This window comes from Chanodichthys erythropterus, chromosome 5, assembly GCF_024489055.1.
Source record: "Chanodichthys erythropterus isolate Z2021 chromosome 5, ASM2448905v1, whole genome shotgun sequence".
Classification (NCBI taxonomy): Eukaryota; Metazoa; Chordata; class Actinopteri; order Cypriniformes; family Xenocyprididae; genus Chanodichthys; species Chanodichthys erythropterus.
Window position 1 is genome coordinate 3,001,757 of NC_090225.1, and position 20,918 is coordinate 3,022,674.

Genomic DNA, 20,918 nt, shown 5'->3' on the forward strand with positions numbered 1-20,918 from the left:
TTTCAAAATTAAGTTTGTTAACATTATGCATTATTAAAGAGCTTTATAGTGACTCTCACCTGGGGCTTTCTCCTCCTGAACGGGAATCTTCCAGACCAGAGGTAGCAGAGACAACAAGAGTGTAAGCAGCTCTTCCCGACAGGTCAACTCCTAAGTAAAAGGTTTGAGAGGTTAATTCTGAATTCTTCACTCTGTCCCTGCAAATCCAATCAAGAACAGCCTCCTAGTGTTGATGGCCACCTAGAAGCAGATTACTTTCTCACTTCTGCTTCATAGTAACAAGCCTCTCTTGGCAAGCTAGCCTCCAGCGCTGTGCAAATTACAGACAACAAAAACTGTATCTGAAGGTTGTCTTCCAATGGCTTCGGTAAAATACAGGTTTGCTGGACATGAGGTATGACAGCAAGCCTGTAAATACTGGCTCCGCCCTCAGCAAGACAGCATTCCTCACAAGGAGAAGAGAAAGCACTCTGACACGTGTGAATTAAAAGCAAATACAAGGGGCTGCCTGCCACAGAACTGTGTGACCCCAGGTAAACAAGCATCTGGCAGCATACTCATAAGGTAATTAGCAAAGTGGCTAGGGAGCCATATTGACCCACTACTATGCAAACACACAGGTGATTGATGTGTTGAGAGATAGTTAAGCAGTGCCGAGTTCAGAGAAAAGGCCCGTGTCTTGTGAGTAAGAACCACTCCAGACATGATTCATTAGAACTCTCACTTCAAAGAGAGAAAATTAAGGAGAGGGTGGTGGAGAGGGGCTTGAAGAAAAACATGGTATCAAATATACCTGTCATTTTCTTCGACATAATGCCAAAAATTCTGCTCATACATTAACAGATAATAACTTTGACTAATACATCAGTTTAAAAAATGTTAAGACAATTTAAAGAAATCACATTTCTTAAGAAAACTAGCTCTGTTTACTATTGTAAGTGCATTTTTGCATTTTCTGTAAAGATGACTGAGGGATGACTGAGTAGAAATTATTTACTGTGGTAATAAATAGAATATTTATGTTAAGAAATGTCATTATTGCACGGTCTCTACATTAGTGTTATTTTAGTATCATTACGACGTTTTTATAGTTTTTTTTATTAATATTTTGATTTAGTTTATATTTTTATATTTTCTGTTTTCATTTTAATAAAAGTCCCCCTGTAGTCAATAATTTTATCCCTTAAAACTCATTTTTGATCACCAAAATGACATATTTAAACATTTCTTTCCTTGAAAATAACTTAAAATGTAACTCTACACCCTTGCCTCATTTAGTATACGCGGTTCTATGAATATGCAAATTAGTCCCGCCTCCACTCACTCGCACCAGCTCAGAGATCCACTTGTTGAAGATCACACATTGACGTGATTGGTTAAAAGGTAGTTTGTGACATCAGAAACCAGCGATTTCAAACCATGATTTTGAAACTGTCTTTGGTTCACTGCAGTTTTAAGGAAAATATACTCAGCAATGGTGTTGACTTATGAATTTGCACATGGTTTGTCTTAAAGCACATTCAAAACACAACATAGACATATAAACAACATTAAAAACTTGATTTTCACCACAGGGGGAACTTTAAAGTTTTAGTAGTTTTGATGTGATTTTGTCATTTTTTTTAAATTATGACTATTAGTCTTATAATCTTTATTTCAGTTTTAGTTGTAGTTATTTTAGAACATCAAGTTGAACTTGCCTTGGCAAATAGCTGAAATATGTTTAAGGTTTTCTTATATTTTATTTCAGTTAAAGTTAATTTTATTTCAAGTAATGAAAATGATAAACCATAATAACCCTGGTTTACATTGTATTATAAAGCAACAAACACTGCCCATTGCAATAAACAAAGCTGTTTGTATTTCAAGCATGCAAAACAACATTGCTTCTAGTTTTGCTATGTCATAATGTGCTGCTTGCTTGCAGTGTCTATACAGAGAGATGGATGTCTGTACTTAGGGTTTCACTGCTCTAAAACAATGACTTTCCAGTAGATTTCCTCATGTCTGCAAGTAAAGAGTAAGAAAGAAACAGCAAGAATACATTCCCAGGGCCCATTCATTAATCCTGCAAGCAGGCCATAAAATAGATAGAAAAGATAAAACGGCATGAATGAACACAATGGTCTAATGTCAAGCTTCATAGACCATCATTTTTGTTATATGAAACATTTATGTATAGAGGTAATTCATCAAAGCTCATTGAAAGTCTTATGATATAATATACATTTTGATGCATATGTCTTGGTCACTGCAAATACTAGATTGATTTTTGTGATGTTTTTCAAAGAAGTATCTTTGAAATTTGTTTGATGAAAATACAGTAAAAACAGTAATATTGTAAAATATTAAAGGTGCCGTAGAACGTCTTTTCAAAAGATGTAATATAAGTCTAAGGTGTCCCCTGAATGTGTCTGTGAAGTCTCAGCTCAAAATACCCCATAGATTTTTTTTAATTAATTTTTTTAACTGCCTATTTTGGGGCATCATTAACTATGCGGCGATTCAGGCTGCGGCCCCTTTAAATCTCTCGCTCCCTGCCACTTACAGTGCATTTACAAAGTTCACACAGCTAATATAACCCTCAAATGGATCTTTACAAGATGTTCATCATGCATACTGCATGCATGGATCGGATCATGTGAGTATAGTATTTATTTGGATGTTTAAATTTGATTCTGAATGAGTTTGATAGTGCTCCGTGGCTAAAGCTAACATTACACACTGTTGAAGAGATTTATAAAAAATGAAGTTGTGTTTATGAATTATACAGAATGCAAGTGTTAAAAATGAAAATAGCGACTACTCTTGTCTCCGTGAATACAATAAGAAACCATGGTAACTTTAACCACATTTAACAGTACATTAGCAACATGCTAACGAAACATTTAGAAAGACAATTTACAAATATCACTAAAAATATCATGTTATCATGGATCATGTCAGTTATTATTGCTCCATCTGCCATTTTTCGCTATTGTTCTTGCTTGCTTACCTAGTCTGTACACAGATCCAGACGTTAATACTGGCTTATGTAATGCCTTGAACATGAGCTGGCATATGCAAATATTGGGGTTATACATATTAATGATCCCGACTGTTATGTAACAGTCGGTGTTATGTTGAGATTCGCCTGTTCTTCGGAGGTCTTTAAACAAACGAGATTTACATAAGAAGGAGGAAACAATGGAGTTTAAAATTCAATGTATGTCTTTTCCATGTACTGAACTCTTGTTATTCAACTATGCCAAGATAAATTTTTAATATATAATATAATAAATTTTTGATTCTAGGGCACCTTTAATACAATTTACAATAACCGTTTCATATTTGTAAATATTTAAAAATATAATTTTCAGCATCATTAGTCCAGTCTTCAGTGTCACATGATCCTTTAGAAATCATTCTTATATGATGATTTGATACTCAAGAAAAATTCATGATTATTATCAATGTTGAAAACAATTGTGCTGCTTCTGATTTTTGTGGATACCGTGATGCATTATGATTTTATATAAATGCTGCTCTTTTGAACTTTCTATTCAAAGAATCCTGAAATAAACTCACAGTTCCCACAAAAAAATATTAAGAAGCAAAAACCATTATTAATAATGGAGCATCAATAATAATTGAGCAACAAATCAGCATATTAGAATGATTTCTGACGGATCATGTGACACTGAAGACTGGAGTAATGATGCTGAAAATTCAGCTTTGAATATATAACATTTTACTATATATTCACATTATTTTAAATTGTATTAATATTTCATAATATTACTGTTTTTACTGTATTTTGGATCAAATAAATAAAGCAATGGTAAGCAGAAGAAACTTCTTTCAAAAACATTAAAAAATCTTAATAAAACCAAACTTTTGACCGTCAATGTATGGGTAAAAATATATTAAAATGAAGCTTATCTGACCAACCTGGTCAATGACAGAGTCCAGGGTGCTGAGGAGCAGGAATCCGCGTCCACGCACCAGATACTCTCCCAGAGCCACCATGTGACTTTCCTCCTCATCCTCCGCCCGCTGGGCCACCGCACTACACAACTGGTGCACATCCGTCAGGAACTCCCGTGCCAGGGTGTTACTGGCCCCACTCATGTCCGAGCTGATGGTGGAAAGAAAACGACAGCATGAAAATCTGTAAATCACCTGCTCGGGTGCTCAAACAATCTCAGAGCTTTGCTTTAGTTTCAGATACATTACAAAGTTCTCTTTTTGTATAAATTCACAAGAAATAAACCAAGTGAAACTGCTCAGATGGTTTCATGTTCCATAAAATCATATTTTTTTTTTATAATATCAATGGATTTAGGTACAAGAAAACCTGCCACTGTTTTTTTTTTATATATTTACACATAATTATGCAGTCTGTCTGTCAACAGCCTTTGAACGGGAGTGCAGTTAAGATGCTGCCTATGTAGAAAGCTCACTAAGTTCACTCATTCATTTGAATAATCCAGTTAACCATTTAAAACTCGATCAGTGAAATGTTATTTATGGTTTGCACACAGACTATGATAAGGTTTTCCTGTACTGAAAATATAAGCGTTTTTTTGTGAACGAGCATCGAAGAGCATCAAAGGTTTCTATTTACAATGTGTTTTTGCAGCGTTGAGTTTTGTAGCCAATCACAGACAGCACAAGCTCTACAGGCTTATGATTAATCCTTTAATTATAACCAACAAAGTATAAGCACAATGTCAATAAGAGATTCATCGCACAGCATAGACAGTTTCACTGATTTAAACAGGAGTTTTCGCAAGAGCGCAGATTTGTGTACCTCATCTTGGAGAGTAAATGCAAAATAACAGAATTTTTGACCTAGGAAAAACCTTGTACAACTATGTGAGGTCTGACAGGAACTACAGTGATGTTATGCAACAAGATTAGGCTTCACGGACACGGACAGCAGATCCTGTCATCAGACACGGACCCAAGCGTACTGTATCGCATCAACCAGTTATTCCATCCACCACATCAACCGCTGGACAGGATTTCAGCCGTATCACTTTACCACAGTCAGTAGAACAAACAGTCTCAAGAAGCGAATAAATATTATTTATTTTTAAAGATTACTAAATGTTGAAATTGATAGCTTTTAGTTATACTGTAATGTTGAATGTCTATAACTGATTTAAAATTTAAAAACACAGTGATATTGGCCTTCATTCATAAAAAGATGCCATTAAATAAATATTTAAAATATACTGTCTTTAAAGTTGTTTCTACATTAATTTGGAGAGTAACTGTGAAATTATTACAATCTAAAAATATTAAAAACTTACAGAAATATTCCAGAAAAATGTGTGCTTAAGTAGTTAATTTTTTAAATATATATAAAATTTCATACCTTTTCATACTCAAATTTCCAAACCTCTCTGTACATTTTACAGACCATATTTAATATAAATGAATCATGCATAATTATATCTGCTATATAGTACAATCAAGTACAATCAAGTTTTTTTCCCCCATTGGTTTTCTCTAACATGAGCTTACATGATGAGAAGAACCTAAAATAACCTGCAAGTATTCACCTCTGACACATCGGTTTGATGCTGTAATCGTGGTTTGATGTTGCACGACCACCAAACGGCAAAGTACAGTATAATCATTTGCACCTTTATCTGTTGCAGCACATCCATTTAGTGGCGTTCAAAAGAGACTTGCTTACGGTAAGGACAAACAGTTTTGCAACAATCACAAAATGATCACTAAATTTTTGCCATGAATTCACCCATTTGCATGCTAAATTTATGCTTAGAAATTCTTAATTTTTTATTTTAGAAAACTGAATAGGGGAAATAGTCTGGAAACAAATATTTTTCCATGCACGCTTTTTTTTTTTTTTTTCATACTTTTCCAGACCTTATATATACCGCCCACCCCTAAAAACACATGCTCTGTGTTACACAGTACTCAAATACACAATTTAGCATTTTAAAATGATTTACATCACAGCGGCTCTACCACACCCACAATAAACACACCCAGTTGGTGCAATAAAGACACGCCTCTTTAAATCCACAGTACCCAGAAACACACAGTATTCTTGACAACCTACCTCCTATAACCAGCTTGCAGTGGAACTCAAAATCTCCACCATCGTCCACAGCGTTTCAGCCACATATTCCACTCATGGTCGTAGTAAACTAAGCCGCAAGAGTCAAGCCTGCGTCCGCATGCCTCCATGCTTCACTAATGACTGAATTTTCTGTCCTGCTCTGTAAATTCCATTAAATTGGAATTTCAGATGGAAGCTTTCCAGATTTTGAGTTGATCAGTGCATCACATGAAAGCATGTGATGTCACATGGCCGTACAGGGGCAGGCTGGGAAGCAAACTTCTGGTCAGGCCCGGGGGTGACTTGGAGTAATTAGATTTAGTTGTAAAGCTTAGATGGTGAACCTGCCATTTGTCAAACACTGAAACAATCCTATTACTTAACCCTCTCCAATATAACATGGAAAATGAAAGAAGATATTTTGAAGAATGTTGGGGTTCAAAAGACACTGTATGGACAAAAAAACAAAAACGAACATTTTTCGAAATAGCTTTGTTTGTGTTCAACAGAAGAAAGCAAATCATATGGCTTTGGAATAGGTTTGTATACAATCCCATTAAGATAATGTAACATTTTACAATAAGGTTAATGGTTCACCATTAGGTTAATGCAATAACCAACACTAGCCATGTTCTTTACATCCACTTATTTTTATGCAAATTTAGGTATATCGCATAAAAAATAAAAAATGCTGGATGGAAATGCCAAGATGTGCATAAATTCTAAAAATGTGCATAATAAAACTTGCGTGCTCAATTGAGTCAGATCATTTTAGTATCCGATAAGAAGCATAAACTACAATGGAAACACATTACCAAATAAATCCCTCGATGCGCAACAAAAAACTGCCTCAGCAGGGGATGTGATTGGATAACTGGACTCACCAGTGGATCAGGTTCATTGCACAGCATCTCAAATATTGTTTTCGTTATTCTGAAAAGCCTGAGCCTGTCATCACAATGATTTGGTTTAATTTCCTTCCAGAAGCATCTCACATGATTGCGTTCCCAAACACCAGCATTCGAACGGAAGAGAACACGATGTTAATTGTGTTTCGTCTGCATGGTCTGAGATGTAAGTCATTTATAATCGAGGAAAAGAGAGCCACAGTAGCTTCCTCAACTGCAGCAACTTCCATTTTCATTACTGATATTTTGCGCCAGTTTCCCAGGAAGTGATGTTTTTGTTTCTGTATAGCACATAAGTTGGAAACGCTGCTTTATTCGCAAATGTTTTATGTGAAATTCCAATTTTGCAATTAATTTGTTGCACTTTGTTAATAAAATTACAATGGTTCATCGTAAGATCATGTTCGCTCAGGGCCATTAATATTAACAGATACAACTTTTTTTATTTTAATAGTTTATATGTAAATGTTGAACTAAGATTAACAAATGTTTTAAAAGTATTTTTCATTGTTAGCTGATGTTGACTAATGTAGCTTTCTAATGTTAATCAATGGAAATTAATAAAATTTCTAATCGCGATAACTATTACTGATGCCACAATTTCGTAATCGTTCAAAGGCGCGATTACAACAAAAAATATCCACTTACATTATTCTGCATGCTTAAAGGTGCCCTACAACCAGTTTTTACAAGATGTAATATAAGTCTAAGGTGTCCCCTGAATGTGTCTGTGAAGTTTCAGCTCAAAATACCCCATAGATTTTTTTTAATAATTTTTTTTAACTGCCTACTTTGAGGCATAATTAACTATGCACTGATTCAGGCTATGGCCCCTTTAAATCGTTTCTTATTGTATTCGCTCCATGAATACAATAAGAAACGATGGTAACTTTAAGCACATTTAAAAGTACATTAGCAACATGCTAACGAAACATTTAGAAAGACAATTCACAAATATCAGTAAAATAATCATGAATCATGTCAGTTATTATTGCTCCATCTGCCATTTTTCGCTATTGTTCTTGCTTGCTTACCTAGTCTGATGATTCAGCTGTGCACAGATCCAGACGTTAATACTGGCTGCCCTTGTCTAATAACTTGAACGTGAGCTGGCATATGCAAATATTTTGGGGGCGTACATATTAATGATCCTGACTGTTACGTAACAGTCTGTGTTATGTTGAGATTCGCCTGTTCTACAGGTCTTTTAAACAAATAAGATTTACATAAGAAGGAGGAAACAATGGAGTTTGAAACTCAATGTATGTCTTTTCCATGTACTGAACTCTTGTTATTCAACTGTGCCAAGGTAAATTCAATTTTTGATTCTAGGGCACCTTTAAGAGGTGTGTTTAGAGCATGTTACATTGTGAAAGGTGAATTATGACTTCTTCAGAGTGTAAAAGATCAAACTCAGAGCCTTTAAATCTAACCCAGAACAAAAGGAACTACCAGTGATGTAAGTGTACAATGATTGGTCAAACGAATGTGAAACACAAGCACCCGCCATTTTTAAAAAGCCATGTACACAGCCTGTATATTTACTCCATGAACTAACTCTACAAACATGGAAAACAGTGATAGAAGTACCTCTCAACCTTACGCCAAGGAGAAAATCCAGCACAACTTTGAGTGGACCAGACGAAACATGATTATGTATTTCTGCTCAGCTAGCGACATTGGGCATCAACCACACGGCAAAAGCTAATACTTTTTGCATATACTGTCTACTTTCTTTGTAACTTATAACAGTTCTATTTAATAATGTATTAAAAAGGACTGTTAAACAGACTGTAAACTAATGAAGATGGAGAATGCGATCTCTGGCTCAGCGCCGTCAAAATAAATGTCACAACAACAAGTGCAGTTTACGTCACTTCAGAGTTCCTACTGGCGGTGCGAATGCAATCAGGAAAATGGCCCTAGGGGAACATTAGTTCTCGGGGAACCACCCTGGTGGTAAATCAGGAAGAGTGTTTTCAGCTTGTTTTTTTATTTTTACAAAAAAAAAAATATGGCATGCAGTTGCTTCAAACTATGGTATAAAGCTATTCAAAACAACATTCAATGCAATCATGATCATTTTAATTAATAAATCGCAATTACAATTTCAATGGAATAATCAACATTTATGATTTTTGTCATAATTGTGCAACCCTATACTGTCTAGTATATTCATATAGTTTATTTGAAATATTGTTTTTGTTTGAAACATATGCTAATATGAACATCTAAGAATTTGATTCTGAAATACATTTTGTGACATGCAAATACACTGCACTACCCACATGTAAATACACTATACTGTGTACAGTATATATGGCAGTCCCATTTCATTATCGTTATTATTGCTTTGCAAGTTAATAATAAACTCATAACTTGATATGCTGTCCCATTTTACCAGTATCTCCCTGTTCCACTTTAACAATATCCTATGGTAAAGTGGAACAGATGAAAAAAGTCTACTTTATGTATGGAAAATAAGGAAATCAGACAAGTTTGGAGCAACATAAGAGTGAATAAATCATGCACATTTTTAATTTCTGTGTGAACTATTCCTTTAACAAAGTAATTACTTTATTATCTCGCTCAAAGCAGATAAAAGTTCTGAAAGGGTCCAAGGGTTTCATATGCAATAATCACATGCTATAAGAGAGGGTTAATGCATTCACATCAAACGGGCTGTAGCTTTGTCCAGTTCCTCTGTCTAAAGTTCCAGGACCCGCACATGATCATGAGATAAAGATTAGGAGCTGAGAAAACACACTTAATTGAGTGCACGGCAAGTAGCCCCTCGGCCAGACAAAGAAAGCCTTTGTAACGCTCGCCTCAAACGATCAGCTTCTCTCAACACAATGCTAATTAACATGAGCTCTAGATGCTGGTTGCTATGATTCTGAGTTGATTTCGACACAAGGTTCAAAGGACTTAGGGCGGATCTGTAATCAGGCATTTAGATAAATTACACAAAATACACTGATCAAGAACTGTGATCTGAATGTACGTAAAATACCTCATAAAAATAAGCTACTGAGACCCTAAAGGGATGTGGTGATGGGGGGGGGTTGTGTGACATGGCAGGGCTCTTCGCTTTCTTTTTAGGAACCCCTTATTAAATGTCTCATCTTTTATGTCAAATTCTTAAATTTATATTTATAAATTGAGTTAAGAATAAGTTACCAATCAAATAAATCACTATCAACAAAATTAATCTTTGCACTGCAGAGGTGACACAGAGGTTTACAGACTGTTTAATGAGTAGAAATACTAAATAACTAAAATGCTACTTTAAAAATGAAACTAAAACTGCCAGTATTGGGCGGCAGTCACTGTCTTCATTGAATCATTCATTCAATCGATTCATTCAAACGGCTGATTCATTCAGGAACGAAGCAAGCGACTATCTTTATGAATGGATCGTTGAATCATTTACTCACTATATTCGTTTAAAAACGCAGATCCATTCCAGGGCTAGAAATTAACTTTTTTACTTAGTAGCGCTGGTGCTCCCAACTTCAAAAAGTTCGAAAAATTCACTAGAAAAAATAGGATTTTTGTGTTGTAAATATAATTTATTCTAAGTCAATATTCTCATTCAGCTTTGACATTTAATTCTGCATATTTGTGATATTTACCCCGAGGGCATTTTTTTACCTTTATAAAAGGCTTATTTCCCCCTAATCTTATTAAATGTGCATGCTTCATCTTTCATTTTAAATTCTTAAATTTGATCAATAAATTCAATTAGAATAATAAGACACTACAGGGCTGTTACCATTCAAATTAAATCATTTACACTAAAAAATTACAACTGCATTAAATAATGTTATGAGATTGTTTTATTTATTATCTATCTATCTATTTTTTTTTTTAATATACAAATAAGAAATGCTGGAAAGAATGATACTTCTAAACATAAAACTAAACCGCTAGTAGGTGGCGGCAGGTGACCGTCTTAATGAGGGAGTCATTGAGTCATTCATTCAAACGATTCATTCAAACAGATGATTCATTCAAGAACGAGGCAGTTGTTTATGAATGGGTCACTGAATCTTTGACTCAACCAAATCATTCAATAATGAAAACACGATTGTGTTGTCATGAAATGCACTATGGTTCTGCTGTGATCTTTGTTTGAAATTATTTTCGCTGCTCAAACAAGAGCAAAAACTGTCAACATTGCATCTAAAATGTAAGTGATTTAATTTTAACTACTTTTAACAGTTTATTGAACTGTTGTATGAAATCAGTGTTACATTTTCAATCTAGATGTTTTAATTCAGCATATTCAGGAAAACTGTACTCTTGGTCGTGTAATGTTGCTTAACTATATCATATGTTATAAATATAAAATATGCTATGAATAAAAAAATATGAAATAGAGCAAAATCTGACAAAAGTGTTCCTAAAACGTATGTCACAACACGTATTAACTTCATGTTTCTTGAATTATTATTACATCGTGTCTGTACTCTGTTATAATGAGAGGATTCACAAGCTTGCATAACTGAACAAACTCCAGTGTTTTGAGAGGGAGTGGAATATAACTTAAAGGCCTCTGATAGGCCATTGTGTTCAAGAAACTGACAGATATGTCTGTGATTGGCTACATTGCTCAACGCTGTAAAAACACGTTCTCTTTCCACGCTCTCCAAAGTGCAAACATAAATACGCACTGGTACGTTTGCAAAATCTGTTTGGCCAATATGCTCTAATTAGTTTCAACTGAGGGTGTACCCGCTAGCACCCCTATAGAACCGGATCTGATCAGGTCAGTAAATTACTTTTTCAGTCGCACACACTAATTTTCAATCGCAAATGCGATTTTATTTGGTGACAAAAATGCAGATAAATTTTAGTGAAACAATAAAGATGTTATTCAAAATCTTGCTTTTTTTGGGTGAACTATTCCTTTAAACCAGTTGTTCTCAAAATTTTGGTCACGCCCCCTTTTGAACCTTTAAAAAAATGTATAATCGGTGGCTGCAGTGAGCTCTTTCGACAGTGCCTCACAAGCTCTTGTACGTCTTCTTGCTGAAAAACGGCAGAAGAGCAGCACGTTCACAATAGCAGCTTGTGATGAGATGCTTTTCTATGGCGAGGAACTTCTACGTCAGGCTTTGTTTAGACGGTGACAAGTCAACGTTTGGTGCTGCTTTATAAAGGCAGCTAGCATCAACTGCTATTCAGACACTTCAACACTGTTTTCTTTTTTCTACTGATCTCCCGTGCCCCACTTGCAGTACACCCGTGCGCCCCAATCTTTGAGAACCACTGCTTTAAACGGAAAGACGCTTAAACACATAGTAATGCGGATCATCATGTAAAAGCTTACCAGAATTTGAGCGCATCTTTTCCTCTCGGGTCACTGAGGTGTTTCACACAGTGAAATGTGCACAGAAATCTCTCCAAGCACTGAAGACTGACCTGAAATCAGAGGAAAACAACATCATCAGATTGCACTGATGAACAAGATTGTTTTGAGGAAGCATTCATGTTTGTAGCACTGGACGAGTGAAGGACTAGTTTAACACCATTGGTTAGGAGTTTGATCAAACATATAACTTTGAGCAATCGTAATCGCGCTGCTTGAATTGAGCAAGTGCCACAAAAATGGTCTGGCAAGGGAGCTTTGCAATATGATAATACTTTATAAGTGCATCAAACACTTGTTTTAAATATGTCCTTTGTAGATATGTTCTACACAAATGTATGGAAATGAGATACACATTGTCTTTGTCTTTGAGTTTTTAAATCAATAAAGACTTCTCCTCCATTCACTCGGCCAGTGAGTGCGCAAAAAAATCCAAAGACGTCTCTGTTTCTCCTGCCAGCCTCCATTTACTGGAACAGACACAGAATAATCACATTACATGGAGCAACTTCCACTCACATGAGCGAGTGAGTAAGAGGCCAGACTCAGGGAAATATACTACAGCTGCTGGAGCAACTACATGACTGTGGCTGCGTTTCAAATCACAGACTATCTGTCCTAAACAGGTGAATCTCGCAAAACCTGTCAAGAACTTGTCGAGGGTCATTTTTTTAAATATTTAAATTATAAAATACCTATCAAAAATCACAGGCAGACACATTAATTAAACTCAAGGAATGTCTAATCCTCCCAGGATTTCCATCTGTAGACGGCCACCTGACCTTTTTAACTAGTAACCGTGGGGGTTAATGCCGTCAAAGGCTCGACAGCAGCTTTGACTGATCCTCCAGCTGTCAGACTCCACGCACACGTCACAGAAGCTGCTGCAGCGAGAGTCAGTTGGGTGCCCTTCACTAATCCACAGCTTCCACAAAAGCGTTTGACACGGACAAAACCAGCTTCCAAAAAATTTTTTAAAAATAACAGGCGACAATGGCTGACTGACATGCTTTGCTCTCTTTAGGGTGAATCTCAAAAAAAAAAATCAGGAACACAACCAAGTCATTTTTCACCCTAAAAACAAGAGAAAATGTGCAATAAAAAAACGAGTGACTCAGTTTCCTTCCTTTTCAGATTCCTACAGAATAGAGCAGTTTTAACAGCTCAATACAAATAAATCACTTCCTAGTTTCAGTGTTCAGTCACCTCAAGCAACCCCGTAATATCATCTTCATCTAATAAAGCTACATCACTGAGGCTGTGCCTCAAATCACATACTACCTGACCTAAATGGATGAATCTCACAAAACTTGTCCAATAACATTTTATGGGTCAGGGTCATTAAAATAAACTAATAAAATAAAATAAAAAAATAATGGATGAATAAATGGATAAATAAAATAAATATATGAATCTCAAAAAAATCTGTCAAGAACTTGTCATGGTTTAATAATATTTCAAGTGCATATATTTATTTAATTGAATTGCATTCAATAGCATTATGCTTTAGTATGGGTTTTAAATGGTTTTAAAAGAAAATGCTCTAATAATGCGATTCTTGTACATGGAATGTGTCACTTCCTGTATTTTGTGGGTTAATCGACAAGGGTAAATTGCAAGTAAGATTTATTTTTTAAATCAAGCACTCTAATCAAGGAATCCTGACAGCTCTAATAATGATAATAGCTGTAAGCTGCAATTATCGGGGTTCAAGAGCTTTTAAGGCCTTTAAGCACATGCCTAAAAAGGTATTATTGTTTTATTTAGCAAGCTTGTAACCATCTCGATCATAGATGGAAAAGACCATTTACAGCAAATACAAGAAATATATAAAGCTTTTCAACAGTTATCGAGGTTGAGCCAAAAACCTAGGACTAATTCGCCAAAGTTGGTTTTTGAAATAATCTCCAATATTTAACGAATGAGTCGATGGACAGAGGCGGACCTAGAGGCAAAGTTGCTCAGAATGAGGAGTTTTACCATGTGGTACGATTGTCATAGACATGTGTGAAAAATCGCACAATACACATTTTTTTTATGCATGTGAAAAATACAAAGGTGCCCCCTGGTGGCCGATTTCTTTCAAATTTCTCACAGGCCTCTAGGGCCCAGCGAGTTTCGTTCCAATCGGCCTCCGTTAACCTTGTCTGATAGCTGTTCAAAATTCATTGGCCGATGGCAGACATGACTTTATAGACTATCATGGCACCTCGGACGAAGACGCTGCACGCCAATTTTCAAGTAAATCAGACTAACGGTGAAGTAGTTATAGCCATTTTCATGTCTTTTTTCATTTTATAGCGCCACCATGTGTCCAGTTGCCACGTCCTTTTTCACACAGCCACAGAATGAGCTCTTACATAGGTGTGCTGAGTTTAGTTCAGTCTGTTCATGAATTATAGCCATTTTAGTAAAAGTGGCTCCACCTACTTTGAATGTTTTAGCGGGCCTTAGGGACCTTGAATCGAAATTTCAACTTTGTTTTTGATAATTATTGATAATCAGACTCCACTGATAGATCTCACTGCACTGGTTTGGTTTCATCGGGCCAAAAACCTAGGACTAGTTCGCACAAGTTTTTCAAAAAATCTAAAATACACAAAAATTTTGGCGATGAGCGATTCCGACGATACAAGACACTTGAGCATACACCTAACCGTTTAGCCATTTTGTACTTTTCACTGCTGTAGCGCCCCCGTCAGGCCGATTGGGATCATTTTCAGCGGAGAATGCAGATCCTTGGAAAATTTAACAATTACAATAGGGTTTCAGAGCTACATGCTCGAACCCCTAATAATAATAAAAATGTTATCTTTTACTGATATAGACCCATATGACTTTTCTTCCTCTGTGGAACACGAAGTAATTGATTACAATTTGCATTTGTAGAAAAATTGTTCCTTTAAAATCTCCTGAAATATCTCAAAATAGCGAGTCACGGCCCAGAAACATCATCCTATCTGAAAAGGTCAAACTCAATCACTCCAATAACACACTTTAATCTAGTCTCCATACAACTCGTTAGTACTATCAAACTTTCAAGGCAGGGTTATTGAAGGTAACAGAGGTCATGACCTTCTGCAGGCTTCAGACACTCACCAGATAATCAGGGTCCCACTATGTGAACATCAGATTGTAGATGATGGTAAGGGGCTCAATGGACAGCGAGGGGCTGGAAACACGTGACACAGGAGAGAAAGAGACCGATGGAATGAGACGAACAGAAGATGAAGATGATGATACACAGAGAAGAAAACAAATAATGAACAGAAGGACAGTGAAACAGGAAGGATAAAGGAGGATGTAACTATAACTAGATTGTAGATTTAGAAAGCGACTCAGATCAAGGTTCAATCTCACTGAACAAACAGGTCATGGTATACAAAGTTCTTCAGCGTACAGGGATCTTTTACTTTCACTGCTAATGCTTTCATCTTTACTTATGGTTACTTTGTTCCACATACAGTTTCTTTCAACCAATCGCCTGAGTGTCATGTGACAAATCACTTTGGAGAAGCAGGAAAATTTTGTCAACACTGACAACACAACACAGTCTCAAACAGTTACAAATCTATAGGTCCTACTTAAATTTTTGAAACACATCAAAACAATCACATTTAATTCACATTGAGCTGCTTTATAGATTAATTGAACTCAATCCATAATTTTCACAGTTATGGAACTGAACTGAACTGATCTTTGCATCACTGAATCACTGAAACACTGAACAGAACTGAATTCTTTGCATCATTGAATCATTATTTTACTGTTTATCCCTGTAAAGCTGCTTTGAAACAATCTGTATTGTATAAAACACTATAGAAATAAAGGTGACTTGACATTGCAGTGATCAAATTTGTTGTAAAAACTGTTGTTTTGCATTTTTACCTCTTGGGTAAAATATATTTTTGGCAGTCTGATTGAATAAGACAAAACATAAACCTTAAAAATCAAAGCTGAAATTATTGATATTTTACTTGTCACACTGAGAAAGAAATGTCAAATCAATTGATTTGTAAGATATTGCAATTCACCTATAGTAGCCTATAGTAGGTTATATGTATTACATGCAGAAAAGTCACATACTGTGCACAACATGTATACTATATCAGTGCTTCCCACAGGTTTGAAATATACTTGCGGTGGTAGCCGGGCGAAAAATCCTCCTATTAGGCCTACCCACGGCACAAAAATCATCTACTACATGTACATTTAACAGTATTTTTATTTATTGAAATTCATTTTAATTACATAGCATATTATATTTAATTACATACTAATATTATGCATTATTATGCATTGTAAATTATGCAAAATTACAGCATTGAAATGGTTCACCTTTCTCTCAGTGAATGGGATACAGATTTTACTAGTAAAATTTATAAAATGAATAATATATGTGTCAAATAATGTTCTTAGTCTTTTCTTCCTGTGGGGGAGACTACAATAATTTACTATGAATTAAATGGAAATCAGATTAAATACAATTTATTGTGTAACCAAAATACCAATAATGCCCAAAAGAAAAAGAAAAAACTTAGCGTGTGACTTTTAATTATAAACAAGCCCGAAATACACCAGGACTCTTATTTTGAAATGTCTGTACTATTGCAGGCTGATCCTTCAGATTCTTACAACGGTCTAAAACATTTTATATAAAGGCCATGAAGTAGACATTGTAATAATTCATCAACTTGAGTTCATTAGCAATTGTTTGGCATAAATCTGCGCTTTTCATTGATTGAGAATCACTTTGAAGCAGTTTTGCGCGAGCTTGTAGAATGCGCAACAGCGCCCCCTTGTGACTTTGCAAAATGCAGCGTCCGTGGGAATGTCAGCGGGAGTAACAGTTCTGACGCACACATAACGAGCAGGTACGAAACGACTAGTAATTCGATCGCGGATGGTTTCATTATCTTGGGCGGATATAAAAGTATAATAGGATAAAAAAAATAAAAACAAAAATGTGTCTCCAATATACTTGGGCGGCCGTTATTATACGTGGGCGGCCCACCCAAGTAAAGTCTATGTGTGGGAAGCACTGCTATATACTGAAAAATAAATATGCTACTGTATCCTAAACATATTCTGTGACGGCAATGATTCAGACTCTGCTGCTCTTCTCCAGTCCTATTTACAGTCACAGTGTTTTCCACACTGTGGATCATAATTTCCCAAAGTTCATGTGACCCAAGAGCTGGACTTCTCAATAAAAACACTGATCCAGTGTCACTGGATACTCAGGGGAAAAAACACAGTTTTACAGGAACGGGTTGCGTTTCCTGTCAGCTGTTTGTCACAGAGTCACACGAGTGAACGCCACCAAACATGAATAAAACAGCAGCGCTGATATCAGGGGATTACGATAATGTCAGTGATGACATTAATGGAAACACATTTGATTTTTACAAACACATTAGATTATATTAGATTCTCAAACAACTTTCTCAAGCATCGAAGCCCAAAGATTCATTATGAGTAATCAGATTTAATTAACTGGTGACTGTTTTCAGGAACTGCAACATAAAACATGGTTTAAAAGGATTAGTTCACTTCAGAATTAAAATCTCCTGATAATTTACTCACCTCCATGTCATCCAAGATGTTCATGTCTTTCTTTCTTCAGTCGAAAAGAAATTAAGGATTTTGAGGAAAACATTCCAGGATTTTTCTCCACAAAGTGGACTTCACTGGGGTTCAACGGGTTGAAGGTCCAAATGTCAGTTTCAGTGCAGCTTCAAAGAGCTCTACATGATCCCAGATGAGGAATAAGAGTGTTATTATATGTCTCATATATGATTAAGTAATGCGTGGAGCATCACAGAGCAGTGCAAGACGAGCATTTGTGGTTAAAAAGTATATAATTTTTTTTTTTTTTTTTTTTAGAAAATGACAGATGTTTTCTCTAGATTAGACTCTTATTCCTCGTCTGGGATCATGTAGAGCTCTTTGAAGCTGCACTGAAACTGACATTTGGACCTTCAACCCGTTGAACCCCAGTGAAGTCCACTATATGGAGAAAAATCCTGGAATGTTTTCATCAAAATCTTTTATTTCTTTTCACCTGAAGAAAGACAGACATAAACATTTTGGATGACATGAAGGTGAGTAAATTATCAGGACATTTTAATTCTGAAGTGAACTAATCCTTTAATCACTGTACAGATGATAATCCCACCACAACTAATGTAAGTGGTATTTAAAACTTTGCAAAACAAGTTAAAACAAACAACATAATTTCAAACTTGAACACCTTCAACAACCTTTTTATCAGCTGAGCATTTACTATTAAGTGAATTTAGGTAATTCAGCTTTATTTAGGATGCATCAATTTCATTTTTCGCCCCAGAACTGAAGGTCAGACTATCCAACCAGTATTATTTATATCCTATTATTGTATTTATTAATATTTAGAATTATGTTTTATTTTCATATTTTCATTTTAAGTAATTTTGCCATGTGCTTTTATATTTTTATTATCTTTTTAATATTTCAATTTATCTTTAATTTATATCAATTTTAGTTTCAGTCATTGTAATACTTCCACTTAGTTTCCAAGGCAACATTTCCAATGTAAGTTTTTCATCAATTTTCATTCTTTATTTTATTTCAGCTTTACTTCAATTAATTGTTTTAGTTATCAATAAAACACCACCTGTAACAGTAATTTCACATGCCCATAATTATCTACGCTCCAATGCACATACTGCATTTGATATTCAAGAACGCAAAAGCAAATTTTTTAAGCACATTTGTATATTTCTCAGCTCATTCTTTGGGTTTGAGTAATTTTAGCACTAGTTCATTATCAGTTGAGAGACTGCCGTGGATCATACGTTTTCTTGAGCCTGGGAGAAAAACTGAGCAAATCTAATTAACACGTTCTCACCCCATTTCCATAGCTCAGACACACATGCTGCACAGGAAGTCACAGTTAGCGTAGGTACGGTTTAATTGAGTCGGTCGCAGAATACATACAGCGGGTTTGCAGAAGTGTCATTTTCCTTCTGCTTCTGCAAAGAGGTCAAAAAGCAGTTCTCGTTTTTTGCTTGTAGTGTTTTGTACATTAACTCAGACTGTAACGATCTGATGTTGAGGATTAGATCAAAAGTAACATTCAGTTAAAGCGCGAGTTACGTAATCAGATTACTTTTTCAAGTAACTAGTAAAGTAATGCATTACTTTTAAATTTACAACAAAATATATGTGTTACCATTTCAAATAAGTAAAGCAAGTTACTTTGTTTCACGTTTATTGACTGACAGCTCTTCTGTCTGAGAAATCAAGAGCAACGTGGAGTGGTGTTGTGTGTGCTGTGTAAACACAGTGCTTCCCACAGGTTTGAAATATACTTGCGGTGGTAGCCGGGCGAAAAATTACCCACGGCACAAAAATGGTCTACTATATGTGACAAACAAATAATATGTGATTTTTAACAGTATTTTTATTTATTTAAATTAATTTTTATTAAATAATAAATTACATTTAATTACATACTAATATTATGCATTATTATGCATTGTAAATTATGCAAAATTACAGCATTTAAATGGTTCTCTTTTTCCTATGTTTTCTTTGCTGTCATTAATTATCTCTCTTAGTGAATGGGACACAGATTTTACTAGTAAAATTTATAAAATGAATAATATGTGTCAAATAATGTTCTTAGTATTTTCTTCCTGTGGGGGAGACTACAATAATTTACTATGAATTAAATGGAAATCAAATTAAATACAATTTACTGTGTAACCAAAATACCAATAATGCCCAAAAGAAAAAGAAAAAACTTAGCGTGTGACTTTTAATTATAAACAAGCCCGAAATACACAGGTACTCTTATTTTGAAATGTCTGTTCTATTGCAGGCTGATCCTTCAGATTCTTACAACCGTATAAAATGTTTTATATAAAGGCCGTGAAGTAGACATTGTAATAATTCATCAACTTGAGTTCATTAGCAATTGTTTGGCATAAATCTGCGCTTTTCATTGATTGAGAATCACTTTGAAGCAGTTTTGCGCGAGCTTGTAGAACACGCAACAGCGCCCCCTTGTGACTTTGCAAAATGCAGCGCCTGTGGGAATGTAAGCGGGAGTAAACAGTTCTGACGCACACATAACGAGCAGGTATGAAACGACTAGTTTATCGATCGCAGATAGTTTCATTATCTTGCGTGGATATAAAATTATAAGAGAATAAAAATAATAAAAGCAAAAATGTGTCTCCAATATACTTGGGCGGCCGTTATTATACGTGGGCGGCCCGCCCAAGTAAAGTCTATGTGTGGGAAGCACTGAAACATGATGGTTATTGTAGTTCTAGACTAAATGTGAGCATGCATTTACTCATCTCACTTGCATAAAAACTGATTCAGTATTCCTCAATGAATAAAAACAGTGAAATGCAAACCAGGGCCCCAGACTGTGACCAAATGGTTGCATTTTGCAAACTTTTTTCCTGCTGGTGTGACTAAATTTTGTTAGAGGTCACATTGGGGTGACCACCACGTTGCCCAACAGATAAGAGCTGCCATTTCTGTTGCATTTGAGAAGCGGTAAACG

General features: G+C 35.5%; 1 protein-coding gene across 7 annotated transcripts in view; it reads right to left on the reverse strand.

Annotated features, from left to right (window-relative positions):
* Nucleotides 1-20,918, reverse strand: part of lyst (lysosomal trafficking regulator) — a 104,951-nt gene that overhangs the window by 73,333 nt on the left and 10,700 nt on the right. For 5 of the 7 annotated variants that reach the window (XM_067385658.1, XM_067385656.1, XM_067385661.1 and 2 more), the window contains 3 exons: nucleotides 12,320-12,411; nucleotides 3,931-4,117; nucleotides 60-150 (listed from right to left, as the gene is read on the reverse strand). In XM_067385658.1, the coding sequence (XP_067241759.1) occupies nucleotides 60-150; nucleotides 3,931-4,117; nucleotides 12,320-12,411 (370 nt within the window). Of the gene's footprint in view, nucleotides 1-59; nucleotides 151-3,930; nucleotides 4,118-12,319; nucleotides 12,412-15,457; nucleotides 15,531-19,247; nucleotides 19,342-20,918 lie in introns of those variants that run through there. The other 2 variants (XM_067385659.1, XM_067385662.1) reach the window with 2 other exon arrangements.